The 20,490-nt window shown below is 42.6% G+C and overlaps 2 protein-coding genes across 5 annotated transcripts in view; one reads left to right on the top strand and one right to left on the bottom strand.

The window, feature by feature from the left end:
- Positions 1-1,842, top strand: part of LOC109512107 (sodium channel subunit beta-1-like) — an 8,559-nt gene extending 6,717 nt beyond the window's left edge. The window contains exons 3-6 of the mRNA XM_019863611.1: positions 311-548; positions 645-786; positions 1,360-1,434; positions 1,583-1,842. Coding sequence (XP_019719170.1) covers positions 311-548; positions 645-786; positions 1,360-1,426 — 447 coding nt within the window. The 3' untranslated portion in view covers positions 1,427-1,434; positions 1,583-1,842. The remainder of the gene's footprint in view (positions 1-310; positions 549-644; positions 787-1,359; positions 1,435-1,582) is intronic.
- Positions 1,843-3,304: 1,462 nt separating this feature from the next.
- Positions 3,305-20,490, bottom strand: part of gramd1a (GRAM domain containing 1A) — a 25,809-nt gene continuing 8,623 nt past the window's right edge. The window contains exons 1-20 of one of the 4 annotated variants that reach the window (XM_019863816.1): positions 19,883-20,422; positions 14,201-14,423; positions 13,991-14,011; positions 13,811-13,895; positions 13,618-13,721; positions 12,631-12,726; positions 12,426-12,506; positions 12,210-12,328; positions 11,747-12,026; positions 10,581-10,734; positions 10,320-10,466; positions 9,293-9,414; positions 8,943-9,085; positions 8,059-8,162; positions 7,744-7,959; positions 7,572-7,656; positions 6,606-6,617; positions 5,420-5,527; positions 4,845-4,965; positions 3,305-4,345 (exon numbers count right to left, since the gene is read on the bottom strand). In XM_019863816.1, coding sequence (XP_019719375.1) covers positions 4,262-4,345; positions 4,845-4,965; positions 5,420-5,527; positions 6,606-6,617; positions 7,572-7,656; positions 7,744-7,959; positions 8,059-8,162; positions 8,943-9,085; positions 9,293-9,414; positions 10,320-10,466; positions 10,581-10,734; positions 11,747-12,026; positions 12,210-12,328; positions 12,426-12,506; positions 12,631-12,726; positions 13,618-13,721; positions 13,811-13,895; positions 13,991-14,011; positions 14,201-14,423; positions 19,883-20,256 — 2,679 coding nt within the window. In that variant the 5' untranslated portion in view covers positions 20,257-20,422 and the 3' untranslated portion in view covers positions 3,305-4,261. Of the gene's footprint in view, positions 4,346-4,844; positions 4,966-5,419; positions 5,528-6,605; positions 6,618-7,571; positions 7,657-7,743; positions 7,960-8,058; positions 8,163-8,942; positions 9,086-9,292; positions 9,415-10,319; positions 10,467-10,580; positions 10,735-11,746; positions 12,027-12,209; positions 12,329-12,425; positions 12,507-12,630; positions 12,727-13,617; positions 13,722-13,810; positions 13,896-13,990; positions 14,012-14,200; positions 14,424-16,442; positions 16,694-19,882; positions 20,423-20,490 lie in introns of those variants that run through there. The other 3 variants (XM_019863819.1, XM_019863818.1, XM_019863817.1) reach the window with 3 other exon arrangements.

The following is a 20,490-nucleotide window of genomic DNA, read 5'->3' as shown; positions in this document are numbered from 1 at the left end:
AAAAAAAATGTGCCCCTCTGTATTTGTGTATAATACAGTCCCCCAATTTGACACTATCCTTGATTATCAGAGCGAATAATATGAGTGGAAAAAAAATAAAATTCAAAACATACCAATAAAGTGTAAATGCTTTTAAATCCAGGTTTGAAACGATGCTCTTTTCTCATTCCTTTGATTAAATTGAATTTACTAATTACACATAGTGTTCATGTTTTCCAATAAGTTACAAAAAAAAAAAAAATGTCCTGAAACGCTCCTAATTCTACTCGCATGATTCTGAACAAACTGTACGGTTTGCAACTCCTCGTAGCTGTACAGCTACGAGGATCAGCGCGGCACGATCGCGGACGAGCGCTTCGAGGGGCGCGTGCAGTGGCGAGGCAGCAGGCGGACGCTGGACCTCCAGGACGGCTCCATCTACATCGCCAACATCACCTTTAACGACACGGGCAGCTACAAGTGCGTCTTCAGCCGCGTGCTCATCTACGACGACTACGCCTTCCGCATCAACACCAGCAAGATCATCAATGTACGCGTGGTGCCCAAAAGTATGCGCCCTTTGGCTTTTGACGTGGACTCTACGGGGGGCGATGACATCCGTAGAAGTCGGAACTCACTCGTGCCGTTTTTCCTCCTGGTGTCAGTGACGAGGGGGATGGCGTCCATCCTGTCCGAGGTGATGATGTACGTTGCCATCGTCGGCTTGCAGCTGTGGCTCCTGGTGGAGATGATCTACTGTTACAGGAAGATCTCGGCGGCCGGCGAGGAGGCCTTGAGGGAGAGCGCGTGAGTTTTTTTCAGAACCAATTACCGTAATTTTGTAAGTAGAGGTACCACTGATATCTTCTCGGCTCGTGTGGGGTGTACATGTGCACGAATTGTTGTGGGAGGAGAAATATTATCAAAGGTCATTTGAGGAAATATGTCATTTCAGAAGTGTGTATCAAACTGGTAGCCCTTTGCATTCATCAGTATGCAGGAAGTAGCCTCGAGTTTCCAAAAAGTGGATGAATGAGATTAGAATGGGCGGGTGCATAGTCAACAGACGGAGGTAAGAATCCTGTGTACCTGTGAATCTTCTCAATCATTCGGGTCGTTGCATTCTTTCCCCAACAGTCTAGTTTTCGAGTCCTTCAAAATCCAGAGAAGCGCACCATTAAGTTTGACATATATGAATGGATGACTTTTATGAACGAATGAAGTTGGAAGACTTCATGAGATCACGGCTTCACTTCTCCCTTCAATGTTGTCCTCCTGAATCAAAACACATATTCGGAAGTGTTTTGATTCTCTCAACTTGTTTGACTCTTTCTCTCTCCTTCCTCCTGCTCCTCCTCGTCGTCATCGTGGCCGGCTCAGGGCCGAGTACTTAGCCGTAGCGTCTGAAAATAAAGACAACTGCGCAGCTGTGCAGGTGGCAGAGTAACACACACGGTAGGCTCCGATCCACAATACCGCCTAAAATCTCTCCTAGTTGACCATTTTTATCGCCATAACGCACGCACACACAAGCAAAAACTGTTTGGTGGAAAGTACAAATGTGCATTCACTGATTATTGTTTGGTGTTTTGTGTGACCTCAGTGTGGCAAAGTGCTGGCGCAGAGACGGATTCTCACATCCACCTTCAGCATCGCCGTCTCCACCGCAACAACACGCCAAGACGGGAGTGTGACGCTCTCATTCAGACACTTTATGCAAAGGTGCGCCCCCCAAAAAAAAAAAAAAAAAAAAAGGATGGTCTGTGTGTGTTGGTGTGTGTGCTTGATTCCCGTTCGACTGCATCCTGCCGAAAGCAAAAAACACTGTTCCTTCTTTTTTGTAATGTGGTGCAAGCAAAAAAATTAAAATAGTATTTGACTATCAAATAAAAGAAATGACAGTTACAGAAAAACAAAACAAGTAAAATTAATACATTCAGCATAACAGCAGCAGCAAGAAAACCCCCCCAAAACAAACAAAAACCAAAAAAAAAAAAAGTGTGCCAAGAAACATTTTGAAAAATATTAGATATATCAAACAAATTAAATTTCAGATTCAAATTTTCAATTTTAATATTTTTTTTACTTTAACAGAATTTAATTGAGTGACAGTAAAATTCTTTTGACAATATTTTGATTACTCACTGTGTGAAAAGCTCTAAACCAAAATATTTTCATATATTTTTGAGACACCAATTCGCACCATTTACCGGTATTTCTTTATTTTTTTACTAATTTCCCGATTCTAATCTAAATTCCATTAAAATGTTCACTTGTGACTGCTCTCTGAAAATCAATAAACCAAAGTAGTACAGTATTTCCATATATTTCCTGAGATTATTTTTTTGTTTATTTCAGTTTATACATTTCTTGGAGACAGCTTTAAAATGGGAAATGAATTTCTGAGGGCTCGTAAATAAGGGCTGTCAATCGCGCACACACACACACACACACACACACACACACACACACACACACACACACACTTCAAAAGTGTTCCGAGAGCCTTGTTCTCGGTCTCCCAAATTTGTATTATAATCACAGCCGTTAGAGGACAGCAAACCACTCACATGAGCTGCCAAACGGATAAAACGGGCCAAAAAAATAAAACATGACCGTCATGTGAAATACTGTATCTTTGTTGTGTTCTAAGGCTTGAGATCAATCACTAATGAAAAGCAAAACTGGCAAAACTGATGTGCGTTCATTTCCGACGACGGTGGATCTCCGTATACTCGTGGTTTGACAGCCTTGGGATTCATCTAATTGCGGATGTGCTTTTCAATAGTATGTCAATATACACTGCGTATATTTTTTTAAAAAGTTGCACTGTATTGAGTGAAAACATAATAAAAGAGAATGTTTAGAAATATATTGGCTTTATCGCTTTATCGGATGCATACTTTTAAGTGATGTGGCCGACGCATTTAATTGTTGACCAATAAAAGTGAAAATGTTCTTTATATTTTGTTTTATCATTTGTTTAATGACTGTAGACCTATTTTTATAAATTTCAACCAGCCATGATAAATACTTGTGCATAAAATGTTGAAAAAGAATGACTCAAATGAATTTCAATATATTACTACTTTAAAAAGCTTTATAATATATTATATACCGGTACTGTATAATATATATTCTGTGAATTGATATTTTATTTTATGTTATACCATAATATATTTCATCAAATCTATTTGTAACTTTTTTTTCATGAGACACTTGGTTGAAGCTCGTGAGATTTCAATTTTTCATATATGGAGTAAGGGCACAGGCGCGCGCACGCACGCACGCACACACACACAAAGACGAGCCAGGACTTGTTGCATTTTTTTTCTTCTTTTCAATTTCTCTCCGTGTGCACAATCACATCATCTTCACAGTACATTCTCGTCTTTGCACCCCTCCCTAAATAAATACACCCCTTTTGTCGTGGTGCGCAGCCGGCCGTGCACAGCAGGGCCGTAACAAATCAAACGGGAGGGAAGGCGGGCGGGGCAGATGGAGTGGTGGAGTCAGAGGGTGGGTGGTGATTGGTCAATAAAAGGAGTTGGGGACATGAAGGGGTAGAAATGTAACGATAAAAAGAAAAAAAAAAGTGAGAGGTGAGAGAAATGTATTACAAATGAGATTCCCTTTTGTCCCGTCAAGGAATTGCGGTTGGTCCGTGATGATTGGCAAGCGAATGAGGTGTCGGAGAAACATTGGCCAAAAAAAAAAAAAAAAAAAAAACAGCCAACACTACGAAAATATCAGAAATGTAACATGGACTCCTCGTGGACACACACACACGCACACACGCACCATCATAATTATTATTATTGACAATATATCCTACTATGAAACATTCAAGAACAATCACTACAGTCATTATTGGCCACCTGCTGACAGCCAATCGGAGGGCGTGGAGGGCGGGACTTGGGCAATAAATACTGTAACGGTCCCAAGTTGCACGCTCGTCTTCATGTCCCTTTTGTTTTTTTTTTTTTAAACATCAAATCCCAAGATTTACGCCAACTTGGAAAAACAAAAAAGTGGCGTGGGAAGAAAATTCCGTGAAGCGGCTTTTTGGAGGGCCCACCTGTGGGCCTCCATCCGAGTTTTATTGCTGAGTCACCATGGGGTGATGTGGTTTTCAAGTCCAACAGGTGAGAGGAGGCTTGTGAGTAATGTAGTTCCCTGTTATGTTTTTTTTTTTTTTTTTTTTTTTAATGGAACCGGTGGACCATCCATGTTGTTGGGTGGGGTACGGATGCGGGGGTGGACAGTACCGTACAGGTAGGGCTCATGCATCCGTTTCAGCCGGTTGGTCCTGGTAGACCCCGGGGACGGCGATGCCTTGGTGGAGTTTTTCGAGTGACTGCTTCATCTGGCGAAAGAGCGGAAAAAAGAAAGCAAGTTTTTCTCGGGTGCCACTGATCATGTGAGGACGTCATTTTGGTTCAAGTGATCCAAACATTAGTAGTGACAAGTTGAGGCCCGATGCTGGAATGCACTTGACTGGGAGGGTGGGCTGGCTGACTCCAAACGTGTCGAATTGGTTCAAAATGCTGCTGATTGCTTCTTTACTGGAGCAGCTAAGAGAGAGTCGCATAACTCCTATCACCGCGTCTGATCAAGTAAACACGCTCAGAATGGGCGTATATGCTCCGCAAAAAAAAGCGCTACAACTAATTTGAATGAAAGGTGCGTTTTTTTTTTTTGCAAATTTTTGCCATGTGGTGTAATGTCTAAAAAGCCTCGAGGACCAAGGTGAGGAATTGAACAGTTGGCCATTTTGCAGCAATTCTCAGGGCTCGTACGGTGATGAACTACGACTAACTCGGGAATTCATCGAAATGATTTGTAGACGAGACTGTGACACACACCTGGTCAAGAAGAGCCACAGACGACTGTAAAATCTGCTGCCACTTGCTGAGCTGCGCCTGGTGGAACTGCCTCTGCAGCTGTAAGACCTGAGCCCACTCTCCTGCTGTCTGAGGAAGAGGACTGACAAAGGAAAAAGAAACCATTTTAGGAAAGTCCACTTTTTGCATGCCTTACGTTTTAGATGCAGATTGAGCTTTCCGCCATTTTGGGCAGTAATTGCTAATTATAATAACCGTATCAAATAAAAACAAATGAAAGAGGCTCTTCAGTTCACAACGGTTTCGACGTCGGGAGTTTAGTGCTTACGAAAGTTGTGCAGCGAACTAGCTTGCGTAGAGGTGCAAGAACACTTGATAACCCCAAGAACCTCATGTAACAGTTAATTACTGTCTTCATTATAAAGCGAAGATAACCAATGCATAATCAAGCAAAAACAAAAATTTGAAACGACGCGGCGTTGAGTCAACAGCTGTTAAGCTCTCGGCTACATGACATTTATTTTAGTATCTGTAATTGTTAATCGAGTACTGAGCTCACCTTCACAGTGGTGACTTTATATTGTATTGATATTCACCTGTCTGTCAGCGAATACGAGTGCCACGTCTCCAGTGTGTGGGCAGCCCTCTCCAGAGCGTACAGCTTGTAGAACAGCAGCATGTTGAGCGCCACCAACACCACCAGACTGGACAGAAACACACACGTTGGATAAAGAATGTTTGTCAATACACTTCGCAAGGAAACATTTAAAACGCCACGTTTCCACCAAGCACAACAATGACATCTGCGAGAAATTGACGCTGACCCAAAAAGGTTTGGAACTGCCTCCAAATGCCACAAGATGGCGACAAAGCATCTTTAGAACAATGAAGCTCCTCCCCCGCAATGATGCCAAAGTCTGCATAGTGTTTTCGAGTTAATTATACACATATACATTTTATTTGATTAGATATTGACTTTGGCACAATGGGAATCTAATTTTTTATTAAATATGGGTTATTATTGTGGATATTTTTCGACCTGAGAAGCAAGACACCACATTCACTAAAACCGTGCCTACACTGTACTCATTATTTGAGGTGCATTCAGTGACCGCTCACAAAGTACGACATTTCAAAACAAAAAGGAAAAAAAGTCACTGAATACGCCAAACAGTGATGACTAGTATTTATGCTCATTGCAAGGCGTACGTGGAAACATGTTCTAATTTATTTGCCGTACCAAAATCAAAACAGCCACATGTGAACTGAAGTTGCAGTTGATTTGATCACCAAATAACGGAAAATAGGTTCTGGGAAAAAAAAAAAAAAAAAAAAAAAAAAATCTGTGAATGGGTGAATAAGTTTGCGAATGCTGAAATATGAATACGCTAAATTGTTTTATAGTTCAATTACTAGGTTTAAAACCATATAAAATAAGAAAAAAATTGAAAAAACCAAAACATAAAATATAGACTGTAAATAATTGCCATCGGCCACTATTGAGGAAACTTAAAAAAAAAAAAAAAAAAAAACACTGTGTGTGCTTGGTGGAAACTGATTTTTTTTTTTTATGTGTGCATGATAAGCGACAATGACAAGCACATGAAAGAGGCTCACAAACACTGTGCGCTCACGTCACAAGTGGGACTTCATTACAGGAAACATCAATATGTTTGCGCTTGAATGGAGTTTGAGCCCAATCAGTTCAAGTCAGATGTTTCCTGTAAAAACAAAAGTGTGGCTTTGCAATTGCAGAGGAAGTAAAAGCCTTTGATACCATACCTGATACAGATCCTACACACGGGTACAAAGTGGCGCACAAGGAAACACAAAAAGAGAAGATGCCGAGAAAAGGCACCGTGAAGGTGTTAGTATGCACAAGAGCCAAAAACGTTCTTTGTATTTATCTATAACTGCTTCAAATATGGCTGTTCTGTGTTATGTTGTGTGGTCGTTAGTTTGTGTTAAAATGTTCTTATTAGGTGAAAAAATAGGAGTTCAACATTACAGAAGCGTTTACTTTTTTCCCGAGATTAGATTACTTTTTAAAAAAAATCGCTTATTTTATTTTGGTTAAAAAAGAAAAAAGAAAAAAAAAAGATTTATTACATTAAAAAAAATACTATTACAGAGTCTGTACCGATACATTAAATATTTTATAATTTTTAAATTAATAAAATTAATTAAGTTACATTTTTTAAATAAAAATTGGAGCGGGAGATGTTTGTGTGTATGTGTGCGTAGGAATAGATGGTGTGGGATCAATTATCAATATTTATAGTTTGATAAAATAAGAAGCTGAGCATGAACACCCCATGATATGAGATAAAAAGATGATGCAGTGCAGACAAATATGAATCTCTTTGAAATGTGAAACGAGCACCAATCAGTGTGCTACTCAATCAAAAAGCACTGACGAGTACAACTTTAGCTAGAAGGGATGTTAAAGCGGAAGTCAAGTTAAAAAAAAAAAAATCCTTTGTGGCAACAAGTTCGATGTCTAAACACGGCATTCTGATTAATACTGCATTTGTGGAATATGAATTAAGATGAAAAATCCACCCGTTTTTATCCATCTCAGAGGGCGGCCATTTTGTTACTTGCTGTTGACTGAAAATGACATCATAGTTGCTCAGGGCTCAGGTGATGACCAATCAACATGTTTTGTGAGTTTGGTCATGTGACGTCCGTTACTTCATTCGTCATTTCAGCACTTGGATGGAATCAAATGATTGTGTTGCTACTTACATGAAGCTGACGATGAGGAGGATAGTGGAGACGCTGTTTTGTGCCGCGCCACGTGCGCGCTCTCCCAACTTCATATACTGAGCACCTACAAAAAAAAAAAAAGTGATACTTCAAAAAAAAAAAAAAAAAAACCTACTGTAAAAATAATGAATTGTCAGAGCGGTACACTAACCGGCGTCCCTGCGCTCTCGCTCCTCACCGACACCCCTATCCCCTCGCTCGGCGGCGGCCCCACCATCCCGGTCCCCCTGACGGCGTGAGCAGGTGCGCTTGCGTCGCCGGAGGGCCGGCGGCGTCTTGGCAGCCTCTGCGGCGCTGCTGGCGTCCCTGGCCGTCACCACGGTCACCTCAGACTGAAGAAGCGTCTCCAGCTTGCACACCTCGCTCTCTGCCGAGGAGCAGAACGTTTTGTTTGTATGGAAATGATTGTTGGTGATGGTACGCATAAGGCCATTTTAACCCCGAGAAGACAGACAAGGTGACTGACCCATGTGGCGGTAGTACTCCTCGATCCCGCTCCACGTGTTCTTCTCAATCAAAGCTTTGACCAGACTCCACGGCTGCTTCCGGTAGCAGATGTCGGATGAAACTCTGGAGCAAGAGCAGCAGAACTTTCACAAGGGTGCTGTGTGGTACTTTAATTATGAATCGTTATGATTTGTAGGAAAATTGTGACTTTTATTTTGTATGATTACAATTTTAAATATATTTCCTAAAAAAAAAAAAAAAAAAAAACGTGACTTTTGATTAAAAAATATATATATAAATTGTCTTGAAAAAATAAAACTGCTTATTGTTGTGAAACTGCAACCTTATTAAAAAAAAATAATACAGATAGTCTTGTGTGAATGCGACTTAAAAAGTGAGTGGAAAATTAGAATTTTTACAAAGTTTTTAAGGAAATGTTAACATCCTCAGAATTATATTTTCAGTTAAAAAAAAAGACGAGTCTCATACAAATTACTTTTTCCTCTTATGACTTTCATTGTAAAAAAAAAATCCTTTCAACGCCCCTTTAAAAACAGACTTTTGGTCCTAATTAGGGAAGTTCAATCCTACATTTTCCCCCCCCAGACAAATACCAGTCCGAGTCGTCCTCGCAGTACCCAGATAATTTCGCTATATAACATTTCATTGAACACAATGACAACAAAATATAAACAAAGACCTTTCTTTCTGACACGGATGAAATATTCACCAGTGCAGTGCCAAATACTGCTGAAATCTGATTTTTTTTTTTTGCTTTAGGTATCGGCAGGCGCCACGAGTGCCTGATACCTCAAAATAAGACCGGTATCGACCAGATACATCTGCCTGCTATCTGTATTCATGACTCAGATTTAAAAAAAAAAAGAAAAAAGACAAAGTCACCTGAGGCGGCTCTTGTTCTTATTGATGGAGGTGAGGCAGTATCTATGCACCGTATAGAAGTAGTCTTGATACGGGATACCCGACGTGATCACCTCCGAGTCCACCACGTAGCACTCGCCCTGAGCGCTGTTCTTGTGCAGAGTCTAGACTCGGGAAGATATTGTGTTGAGCATTTCTTCAGGGTCACCATGGCAACTCAAGCAATAGTATAATCCCTATTACACGCTAGTATCACAGTTGTCATTTTAGAGTAAAATTATCGTTCCTTTACTGAAGGATAAAGGTCACACACGGGAGCTGAGAAGAAACTTTTACCTTCGCTGTGATGATCAGTCTAATCGAGTTCTTACCTGCGTCTCTACCACGGGGGCAGTCTTGGGCCCGAGGGGATTGTTGAGAGCAATGGTGTAGCTGAGCACGCGGCTGGTGGTCCCACTGCTGCCGTCCCGCTGCCACTCGCCCACCGTCAGGTCTGCGAGACGACGTACAAGTAATGGAATTACACAAAAGAAAAAAATCAATCATCATAGGAAGTTTCCGAATAAAAAACAGGAGGGCTTCCAGATGAGCATGGAATGCTGGGTGAAAAAGGGGGAGTCGGGTCAGTCTCTACAAAGGAACGCCCCCCCCCCTCCGCCCCCAATTAACGTGACACAATGTTCCTCAGCAGCGGGGATGATGCCCCCTGGCCAAATTCACTCATGCTGTCCTCTTTAGAAAGGAATGAAAGAACGCTCAACAAGTGACAATGGAGGGAGGCTAAAATGGCATGATATGCATGTATCCACCAATTCTCATAAAAATCTGACTTTTTTCTTGACCACTTTTTCTCCCTCCTCAAAAAAGCAGAACTTTGTTGTAAAATGACCACTACTCTCATACAATTGCAACGTAAAAAGAAAAAGTCCTCAAAAATTCACATTTTTGTTCTTTTATCTCAACAAAATGATCACTCAAAAAATGTTAGTACAGAACGATCCTCAAAAATGTAAAATTTATTTTTGTAAAATTATGACTTTTTTGGTTTTGCAGTTATAACATTACCATCAATTTCTCTGTACCACTCCAACAAAAAAAGACATTCTTCTCGTAAAAGATTGTGAAAATTACAGCTGCCCTTGGCCAATTACAACTTTCATTTTCACAACTTGATTGAGTACAGTTGCATTTTTTCCCTCCAAAAATTATTACTCTCTTTCGCTTTATACACATTAAAACGTTTTTTCTTGAAAAAAAAAAATCTCATAAATGACTTTATTGAGAAATTCAACTTAATTGAAAAGAAAATTTACATATTTATTCCAACAAGTTATGAACTGTGCTTCTGCAGTTACAATGTGGCTTCATTGAAAACTATGTGTGTTTGTGTGTGTGTACCAGTGAAATGTCGCTGTGAGAAAAGGTGCTGGATGAAATGTGTGTCGGCAGAGAAGAGCAGGTCGTGCAGCTTGTCCACGCTCATTCGTACGGCGGCGTTGACGTGCAGCCGCCCGTTTAGATCGGCGCAGAACGACTCCACCTCACCTGCAGGTTGGGAGGAGAGACATCGACATTGAACAACGTTTACAATTGTTGTGGCGCAAATGGAAACCAAAATGTTGCCGACACAGCGAGCTTAAAAGGAGCCACAGCACTCACTCTCCTCCTGTGTGTCGGATGAGTTGCTTGGGTCGGTGGGCAGGTCCTCATCGTTGGTGGCGTCCAATGAGGAGAGGGTTCCAAGGCTGGTGTTGGGAAGGGGCAGCATGTGATTGGCTGACTCGGAGAGGCTGTCCCCGCCCTCCTCTGGGTTCTGAGGGGAAGGGAATCAGGCCATTCTCATATGACTTTGAAGAGGAAATGAAGCCCATTCACAACGAGTTGGCACTGAGCGTGAGTGAATTGTGCGTGTAATCAAAAGCACAGCAGACACTTCCAGGCAAACTCCAGAACACATTGTCCTTGCTCTTGTATAACTTCACTTATACATTATAGTAAACATTACATTTCAAATGAACCACCATCACAGAATACTGCTATGCAAGTTTCCCACTCTTCCGCTTGCTTTTTATTTATGGACCGTTTAAGGACTTTTGAGGGCTAATTTAGCCATTTTTAAGGACTTTTTCTCCATTCAGCAGGGGATTCACGTTGGATTTAATGCCCGCTCAACTATATGCGGGCTGAACAGAGAGCCAGATATCACTGAGCTGTTGTTCAAGGGCACATCTTTATTTTTAGGGGCAATCAGCTAACCATTTATTTGACATACTGTATGTCAAAATTTCATTTTCCTACCTGTATTAGAGAATTAATTCTCAAATAAAGTTCACTTAATTCTCAAATAAAGTACAGTAAGAACATTTTAAATTTAGAAAATATAAAACTTCAATGTATTTTCTAATAAAAAGCTTTCCCTGAACATTAAGGACAATTAAGAACATAATTTTACAGCTTCTTTTTTTTTTTTACTGATTTTTATTAACTTTCAGGACCCGTGGGAACCCTGAAGTGGCCATGAGGCGATGTTCGTCTGTCTCCAAATTGAGATCAGAGCTGTTCACCAAAGGAGCGACACAATGCGCTGAAATCCAGAACCAAGTTGAACCGCTTCCAGTGGAAACCAAACGGAAATATACATGTGTGACCACAATGGATCCCATCTGGCATTGGTAAACAGTTTATGGTGGGGACTGTAGAGCCACATTCTCCATGCTTACTATTCCTTGGACCAAGCTGGAGTAAGGGAGGCACTCATTTCTCCAACTAAGTAATGTGTTTCTACCTAAATGACTGTCCCAAAAAAAAAAAAAAAAAACACTCACAGAGACATTTGTGGGTGCGGTGGATGCGACCGAGCCGTGAGAGTTGGGCGGGCTTGGCTCAGGGGGATCCGAGCTGAGCCGCCTACCCGACAAGGAGGGCACCTCAATGGGTAAGCAGCAGGCGGTGGAGGGAGGGGACGAGCCCACGGCGGCGCTGGTCGCCGACGGGGGGCTGGCCTGACTGCAGGGCACCAGCGGAGGAGGGGAGCTGCCCGAGGATGGAAGCGAGACAGAGCTCAGGTCCAGAAGATCAGTGACGGACACGGACTCTTCTCCAGGCCTGGGACAATGATAGAACAAGGTGATTCACTGAATAATCCTGCAGAGTGCGTGTGTGTGTGTGTGTGTGTGTGTGTGTGTGTGTGTGTGTGTGTGTGCATATTTTTTGCTGCATAATTTGACACGGGAGCTAAAATACATTTTAATTAGAAGATAACATTTACTTAGTTACTAAGTCACTCACAGCAGGCCGTTCATGTGTTCAGCGGTCGGGGAGACGTAGTCGTCGTCCTCACTGGTGAGGCCCAGCTCGGTGCCGTAACACTGGTGCACGATGTGCCACAATTCTTTGGGGGACAACGACTGCAAGCATTTAGACAGAAAATATTACATTTCACATAATCGGGCCATTTTGATCAAGTTATTAAAGGGACTGTGAGCTGCTGTCAGGGGGTGGTACCTTGTCCATCAGCGCGTTCTGCCACAGGCGGAAAATCATCATAAAGCTGCGATCCCGTGCCCCAAATGAGGTGAAGAAGTGCTGAGAATTTCAATGGGAAGGAAAGGAAGGATGAAAAGGTCGCTTGGCTGTCTTGTGGAGCCGACTCAGCTTGTTTTTTTTAGACTACACATTATAAAATAAGCGTGTGTGAGTAATGGCTGACCTTCTCATTGTCTGTGCTGATCTGGATGGCGTTTGGAATGAGCTTGGCGGTCTTCTCCTTGGTCATTGAGGTCACGTCTTTCAGCAGGATAGTGATCTGCAGACACGCAAAAATGCAGCCATTTGTATAAAACACGCTGTACAGTTGACTTATTTTCCATTTTGCCCCATGGAAAAGTCTCAGTTTAAAAAAAAAAATTTTTTAAAAAAAGGGCCTGGAAGGGAAAGCAGGCAAATAAGTAATTTTCATCTTCTCGTGAGTTGCAAAGAAGCCTTCCTCGAACCCCAGAATAAAAATGTCGACCATCCACCAATGTGAACTCAGAAGTAGCCTGCTATCCAAGATACAAACGCAAACAAATTATTAACTCTGGTTGCCGCGTTAGCTCCATGACCAGCGCTCAGAAATGTTACAATCTTTCAATCATACGTTATCCACAGCGAAGCAGGAAGTAGCCTACTAACTTAAAATATCGTCAGTTATGTGGACTTTTTTTTTCATTTTTTTTTTTTACAAACTGACACCATTAGTCATTCCCCTTGTTTGACAAAAATAGTTCATTCTTATGATTTTGAATCATCCTCCATGAAACAGCAACTAGCCTACTAGCCAATATACACAAAAAAATGGCAATTAGTGTCAGATATCTTCCAATTTACCATCAGAAATCCAGTAAAGGCATTGGCTTCTGGCCCGGGATTTAAAGAAATAATCAAACATTCTAGTGGTCTTAAATCATCCTCCATGAACCCGAAGCCTACTAACCAATGTACACAAGAAAATAGCAATTTCTTCCACATATTTTTCGCTTGTGTCATAATGTAAGCATTATCCACTGACCTAGAAAAAAAAGCACATTTCTATGGTCTTAAATAATCCTGCCTGTACGAGGAAATGGATAATTTACTTTTTTTTTTAACTCCGGTAGTGTTTTTTTTTTTTACTTTATCAGCACTGATCTGCAAATAACTCGAAGCTGATGCTTACAGTGGTTTCCCAGCGGAAGATGTTGCTGTAGAAACACAGCCAGTTTTCAGACAGATACAGGCGTCCCTGGAGCAAGATATCTTTCTGCAGAGCGCACGAGTAATCTGCAGGAAAAGGGTCGAGGAGTTCAGCATGACCAAACGCAAAGCCAAAAACCTCTCGAGTTAGGGACGTTTCATTCCTTTGTACTCACCCACTATGAGCCGTTCCGTATCCGGAAGCTTCTTGAAGATCTTACGGAAGTCCTCATTCCGCTGCTTATACGTGGGGCTGAGGACCTGAGGGAGAGGAACACCAGAACTATGGTTGGTACCAATAACCTCAGGTCGAAATGAAGACACCCCCCAAAAAAAGAAGCCAAAGAGATACTCACATTGTACCAGCTCTGCATTTTCTGCAAAGACATCAAACACAACTATTACAAAATGGAGGGATGGGGGGGGGGGGGGGGAATCTAATGAACAATCATAATGTGTAATATTTCAGAAGATTGTGATTTTTATTTAACTTGCCAACATGTTTGTGCTACCATGACCTCCATTGAGTCATCATGTTCAAATACAACAACAACATGGAGCGTGACCTTGGCATTGCTCTTGAAATGTCGGGAGGCAATCGGGTAGGCCGAGGTAAGCGATGATGCCGACGGTATGGACGGCAGGGGGCTGTCTGAGCCCCCGCCTCCTCCTCCTCCACTGCTTTTCTCCCCCGCTGCCTCGCTTTCGCTGGCTCGGCCGCCCCCAAGCACCCGCCGCCGCAGGGAGGGGGAGCTGCCTGGAGTGCTGCGTGGAGAGTTACTGGCCGTGCTGCAAAGAGAAAAGAAGCAAAGAAACTAAATGTGAATTTTTCATAAGGCAGCAAAGAGCAGACGACAAAAAGGCGTCGAGGGGGGCTTCCTGTTTGACAATAGCCATGTTGCGGTGAACTGAAAGCAAAGGGAAGGCCACGAAGGGGGGGAGGGGGGGGGTTATCAGCTTGAACCCATTTTGACTGATAAGGTGGCCAATGCTGCTTTCATTTGGGAAGGCACAAATATTTCTTCACATTTGGGGTCTATACAAAACACTGAGCATAAATCAGCTCAAATATTAACAGTCAATCTAAGTTAAACTTTTTTTTTTTGCCACAATTCCATTATGAATGTTTGGCGCAAACACAAAAGAACAGCGTAGCCAAATTGGAGCATGGTGGTGGCAGCGTTACACTTTGGTGATATTTTTCTTTTGCTGCAACTGGGACTTTAGACAAAGTAGAGCAAATTGTGAACTTCCAAATCCCAGTCAGTGTTAGTACAAAATTAGGAAAAGCTTAAATGAATATCTGAGCTTTATTTGGTATTAATCAGAGGCACTTAAAATGTGACAGGTGTGCACAGACTCTCACTCAATTCATGTCTGGATGTGACTGGTTAATTGAGAACACAGCAGATCCGAGCTCTGAAAGGCTGTGGACACTTGTGGCAATTTCCCCTCATGCAAAGATTTTTTAAAAATTGGCTTGTACACGTGATGGGTCACATTACTGTTATAGTGGGAAAAAGTTTTGAGTTTTATTTTATTTTAATCCACTATTTTTATTTGTTTCGTTTTTTTTTTGGTGACCATCTATTTGTTAGTACAATTTGAATTACATGATATACAATTTGACTGAGTTTACATTGACAGAATACAATAAACAACCTGCATGTGCAGACACCCAAATTGCATGTAAATAACGACACAAGAGATTTGCAACTTAAACCTCAGAACGGTGAGCCTGAGGACTCAACCACCGCACTGCCATTAACACTTGCACTGCGCAAAAACAAAAAGTTAACATTTGAGCAACTACGGCATCAACATTCAACATGCGGTGTAGGTCGGATACTTTAACATGCCAAGAATAAACATTCATCTGACCTAATATTAGGCACAACTAAGTAGGCTGAGATCCAAGTCAAAAATTGCTGCGTGCACTGTAGGTCAGTTTTAACATGTCAATACCAAACATTCATCGGACTCAATATTAGGCACAACTCAATAGCCTGAGATCCAAGGCAATAATGCTGCTAATTTGGACTCAAGCCATGACAAATGTCATGAATTTTTAAAAAATCATTTAATATTGTCTATCGCCGCATGATTGGTTCTCTTCTTGCCTCGCTCCATTATCTGAAACGATTATCCTCACTAGAGTCGCATGTTAACAACACTTAAAAATGACGGAATCCTACCACGTTCCGTAACATTAGCCTATTAAAGGGATTTATTGATGAGAATCCATGTGAGCCTTTGTTTACAACCTGGTCCAGTCTCCAGTGACACGGAACTACGACAACCACCGCACAATTTAATCTTTATTTCTAGTAATAACACTAATAATAATAATTTATATCACCTCTGTGGTGTTAACTGATTCATTCGGGTAGCGAGGGTGGGATAGCGAGTTAGCAACGTGGCTAAATTAGCATCAATCCCTTTAGGACACTGGGATCGGAGAAGCCAACAAAAACACCCGAGAAGGAGGCACAGTGACACGGGAGGGGGGGGGGGGGGGGGGGTTTGATGGGCTCGTTTAACGGTGAGAAACGACCGCTTGTGGGTGGACGAAGGTTGCAGTGCCCGGCGACGAGGGAGCGAGGGGAGGGTGGGGGAGACGGTGACCGGATGACCGCTGAGCGACCGGGATTCACTTGAACACACCGCTCGCGTTCTCTCCGAATAAGACAACAAGAATGGCTTGAAATTCAGGCAAAATGTTCGTTTTTATCTTAAGTGCACGCTCATCCGGAAAAAAAAACGGCAATTTGGAACGCCCCTAATATCAGCCGCCGTCGAATGACTTACTCGAACATGTCATGAGGCGTTCGCGGTCACAAGCGGGGGTCCGAATGAAAACAAACGAACACCGCACTTCTCGTCGGTGTAGCCAGGCTGGAGCGAACCTTCGACGAGGAGGCGAGGGATGCTAGTATCCCACCATCGCCGTCGTCGACGCCCTTCGCGGACAGACGACGGCTGCCTGCGCAGGATGAGCCGCCGACGGGCTGCCGTCCATCCGTAATCCCCTCAGCGCACAGATGGGGGAGGCGAGGCAGGGGGAGGAGGTGCGGCTTTATGGCCCGGAGGGAGGGGGGGCTCTGATAAACATTTTGGTAACTGGGGGGCCACAGATAAGAGGCCACTAGAAGGAGCTGAACGGAAGCTTTTCAGAAAATAAATATGTCCATTTCATCTTGAATTTTGATTAAGGACGCAGCTCATTCGAGTTTTGGGACACATCTCTGATCTCATCAAGTGACTTTTCGAAAGGGGGAATTGGAAGGTGTCCCAATATTTTTGTCTAGACTCGACAGAGTGGACATGACAGCAACACACATCACTTCAAGAGGTTACTAAGTCAAAGCATAGTACCATTTTTTTTTCATAAAATGGCAAAGAAAAAGTCACGATTTATTTATTTATCGAGGCAAAATATTGCCTTGATACAGTGTGACTTGAGATGTATCATATGGTAGCGTCTCCTTAAAACAATAAACGGTAACCACCCAAAAAAAAAAAAAAAACATCACGCTCTGCTCAACTAAACTAAAAGAAGCAAAGTTTTTCAGATCATATTTATGGTTTCTTGTTATGTTGTTCTGCTAAAATGTCACCATGTTCTTAAATGGCTCTCTTCACATAATTTTACTTTAATCCGTAGTTTGTCTTTTTCAGTGTGTCACCTATTAAACAAAGACAAATTGTCAGTCACAATTTACTGCGATGTGAAGTAAGTGGGCCGACAACTGTATTCCTCTCCGACATCTTTTCAACTCAGTGAGCGCGACGGCATCACTTCACCCTCAATCTGTGTCTATCCCGCTGGATTAGAGCGCGTATCATAATCCAGCAGCCTCAGTCTATCTGTGTGTAATCTGCTTTAGCACCGCGAGAGTTGCGTCCAACTGACAGGAAACGATGAGCGCCTCTTCCTTCCTGAGAACAGGCACGCATTTTTATTTTCAGATTGTGACAAAGAGAGTGACGATCACTCGGTACTGAGAGTGACCGATTGTCTATTTTTATTGTAATTCACCCAATAGAGAATTTGGCTGCAACATGGAAGAGGCGATATCATGTGCGGTTTTGGTCAAGGTAGCGTCGTCGGCTTCCTCTGGGGTTGATGAAGGGAGAAAAAAAAAAGACTTCTCAACATCTACTCTGTCTGAACAAATATACACTGGCTTTTTTTTTTTATAGGCCCGTCATATGTTGCCATGGCTATAAAAAAAACTCTTCTAAGAAGCTTACAAAAAAAAAAATCAAAGATGTCCCATTGTTTTAAATAAAAAAAAATAAACCCTATCTTAATTTTCTATTATATGATGACCTTTAGTCTATTGGGTTGGTTTTTGCAGGTTTCAACAAGCACAAGATGATGTGGCCCTCCTCTCCCATTTTCCTGTACGTGGAAAAAGTGTGGACATCCTCGATATAGGCCGATACATACTCCATGACTTCAGAATGTATGGACTAAATAAAGTGGATGCACTAAAGACACGGAGAGGAGGTGGATCGGGAGGTTGGGGGATCACCCTCACCATACAGAGCTTCCTCTGATTGGGCCAGCGTGACATCATCAGTCGATAGGCATGCTCCCATTGGCCGAGGGTGATGTCATGATTCAGGGTGCGCGTGGAGTGTTCGAGCCCCACCTCCCAGCTTGTTGTAACGACTCAGTGAGCTGACAGTCAATCAACGTGTTGTTGTTGTTGACTATAGTTTGAACAGGACATTCATAAATCATGAGGCACGCTTGGTAGCTATTAGCAACACCGTCATGTTTGCTTTTCCAGTCCTCCATATGGGAACTCAGCTGAGGTAAGACACAGAATCCCCACAGAGCAGCAGGAGTGCTGACCGTGTAGACCTTCGGTTTCCAGCTGGCGGACCTTATGCACTGTACGACAAAAGCACACTCAAGAAACCTCCCTCCAAATAAATGGAAATGAAATCAATCTTAATAAAACAGAAACGCAATACGAGAAAGCACCCAAAAATTTGCCCTCCGCGACAAATATTGCACAAATACAATGTGGTACCTCTACTTATGAAATTAATTGGTTCTGGAAGAAATTTCTAGAAAATTTTATAAGGAGAGACGTGTTTTCCATGTAAATGCCCTAATCCGTTGCAAGCGCCCCAAAATTCAGACATCAATGTTTTATAAAGCATAAAAATGCATCAGAATATGAAACAAATACATGTTACAATTAGATTATTGCACAATTAATGAGAGTTCTCTATAAAGTAAAAAATGAAGAATAAAAATGATGGGTCATTTAACTTTGAATTGCGTCCTCCTCGTTTTTTGCCCTCTTTAGTTCATGTTCTCTCTCAGAAGTGGTTTTTGCCTGGATTTTGAAAAGAACTGATCCAAGGACGTTTGCGTTTGTCAGCTTTTATAATAATAATAATAATAATAATAAATTTTATTGAACAATCCTTCAAAAATGTCCAAGGCAAACATCAGCATAGTGAGCGACCGCCCGACTGGTGAACACTTTTTCTGGGTGATTCACATTTACGTAAACCTATCGGAAGGCCTCATGGCCGGAGGGGCGAATGACGAGGATGCTGCATAGACACATACCTATCTATTTATCTATCTTTCGACATTGACGCAAACTGTAGAGGTCCCTCTTAGCCAATGGGATGCCACGATGATGCTCGATAGTAGCCAATGGCAGAGCCGCTATAAGTATGTTGCGTTCAGGAAACTCGGAGCTGCGAGTAGCAGACCGTACTGTATTTTTACCCTTCACATCTTGAAATTTCTTTCGTAACAAGAGGCAATATTTTCCTGCTTCCTGTTTTCGTAACTTGAATATTTCGTATGAAGAGACGTTCGTAAGTAGAGGTACCACTGTACTCGAACCTTCAATAGTTGAACATGTGTACGTTAGGAACGCACGATAACTATCTGAAAATTACTGGCCCGATCGTCAAAGTCACATGTAATGGTCCGATATCAGCAAAATTAGGCTGATATTGAAAGCCGCCTCAAATGCACTAATGGTGTGATTATTGTCACTAAGCTCAGATTCAATCCCGATGCTTCAGTGAAATGAGAAACAAAGGCAGGTTGGAGCAGCAGGAAGTTGTCGTCCATAACTATATATACCTGAAATAAAAATTGAGAGAACCACTCGTCTAAAGTAGACCTTCTTGGGCTGATCTGCCTATCACCTCCTTGTAGTTACGAGCTGCGGACTGTTGCAAGAGTCCGTCACCGGCACACTAACCTGCAGCTGTCCCAGTCAGAATCCCTGCCCAGCAGGCTCCGGAGGGACCACCGAGAGCGGCGGCTAGGAGAGGGGCTACGCGACCAAGATTGGGAAGGCGGCAAAAGGAGGTCACGGTCCTGCTCCTCACTTCTTATCCGAGGGGCCTCTAAGGCAGAGGGCGCAGGGGCCATTTCCTCCTCAATTACGATCTGCGGGGTTCCGGACCGCTTATCTGCGCTCCGCTTCTTGGTTCGGCTGCGGACTCGGTAGGAGCGCGGATGGCGGCCGGAGCGATACGGCCGGGGGCTGGGCGATCGGGACCAGGACTCCGTGTCGGAGGACGGGGGCAGGATGGTCAGCGTTGGGACGGCCCGAGTGGAGGACATGGTCATTTCCGGGAATGCCGATTTACCACTCGTCAAGAGACAAGACCCGTTGAGTCCTCAATCTGGGAAAATTTTATCCTAAGGAAATAAATCATTCTTCAGAAATAAGTTCCTCTAAGAGTGTGTTGTGTTGGGGACATCCAACGTCTTTGCGTGCATGGTTTCCTCACAGCTCCTCAGCTGTCACGTGTGTGTAATGCTTCTCATCTTTGCGAGCTCTGAAGTTGAACACCTGAGGGG

This window comes from Hippocampus comes, unplaced genomic scaffold, assembly GCF_001891065.2.
Source record: "Hippocampus comes isolate QL1 unplaced genomic scaffold, H_comes_QL1_v1.1 scaffold249, whole genome shotgun sequence".
Taxonomy (NCBI): domain Eukaryota; kingdom Metazoa; phylum Chordata; class Actinopteri; order Syngnathiformes; family Syngnathidae; genus Hippocampus; species Hippocampus comes.
The sequence above is the reverse complement of the archived record's forward strand: the minus strand, read 5'-3'. Positions and strand labels throughout refer to the sequence as shown.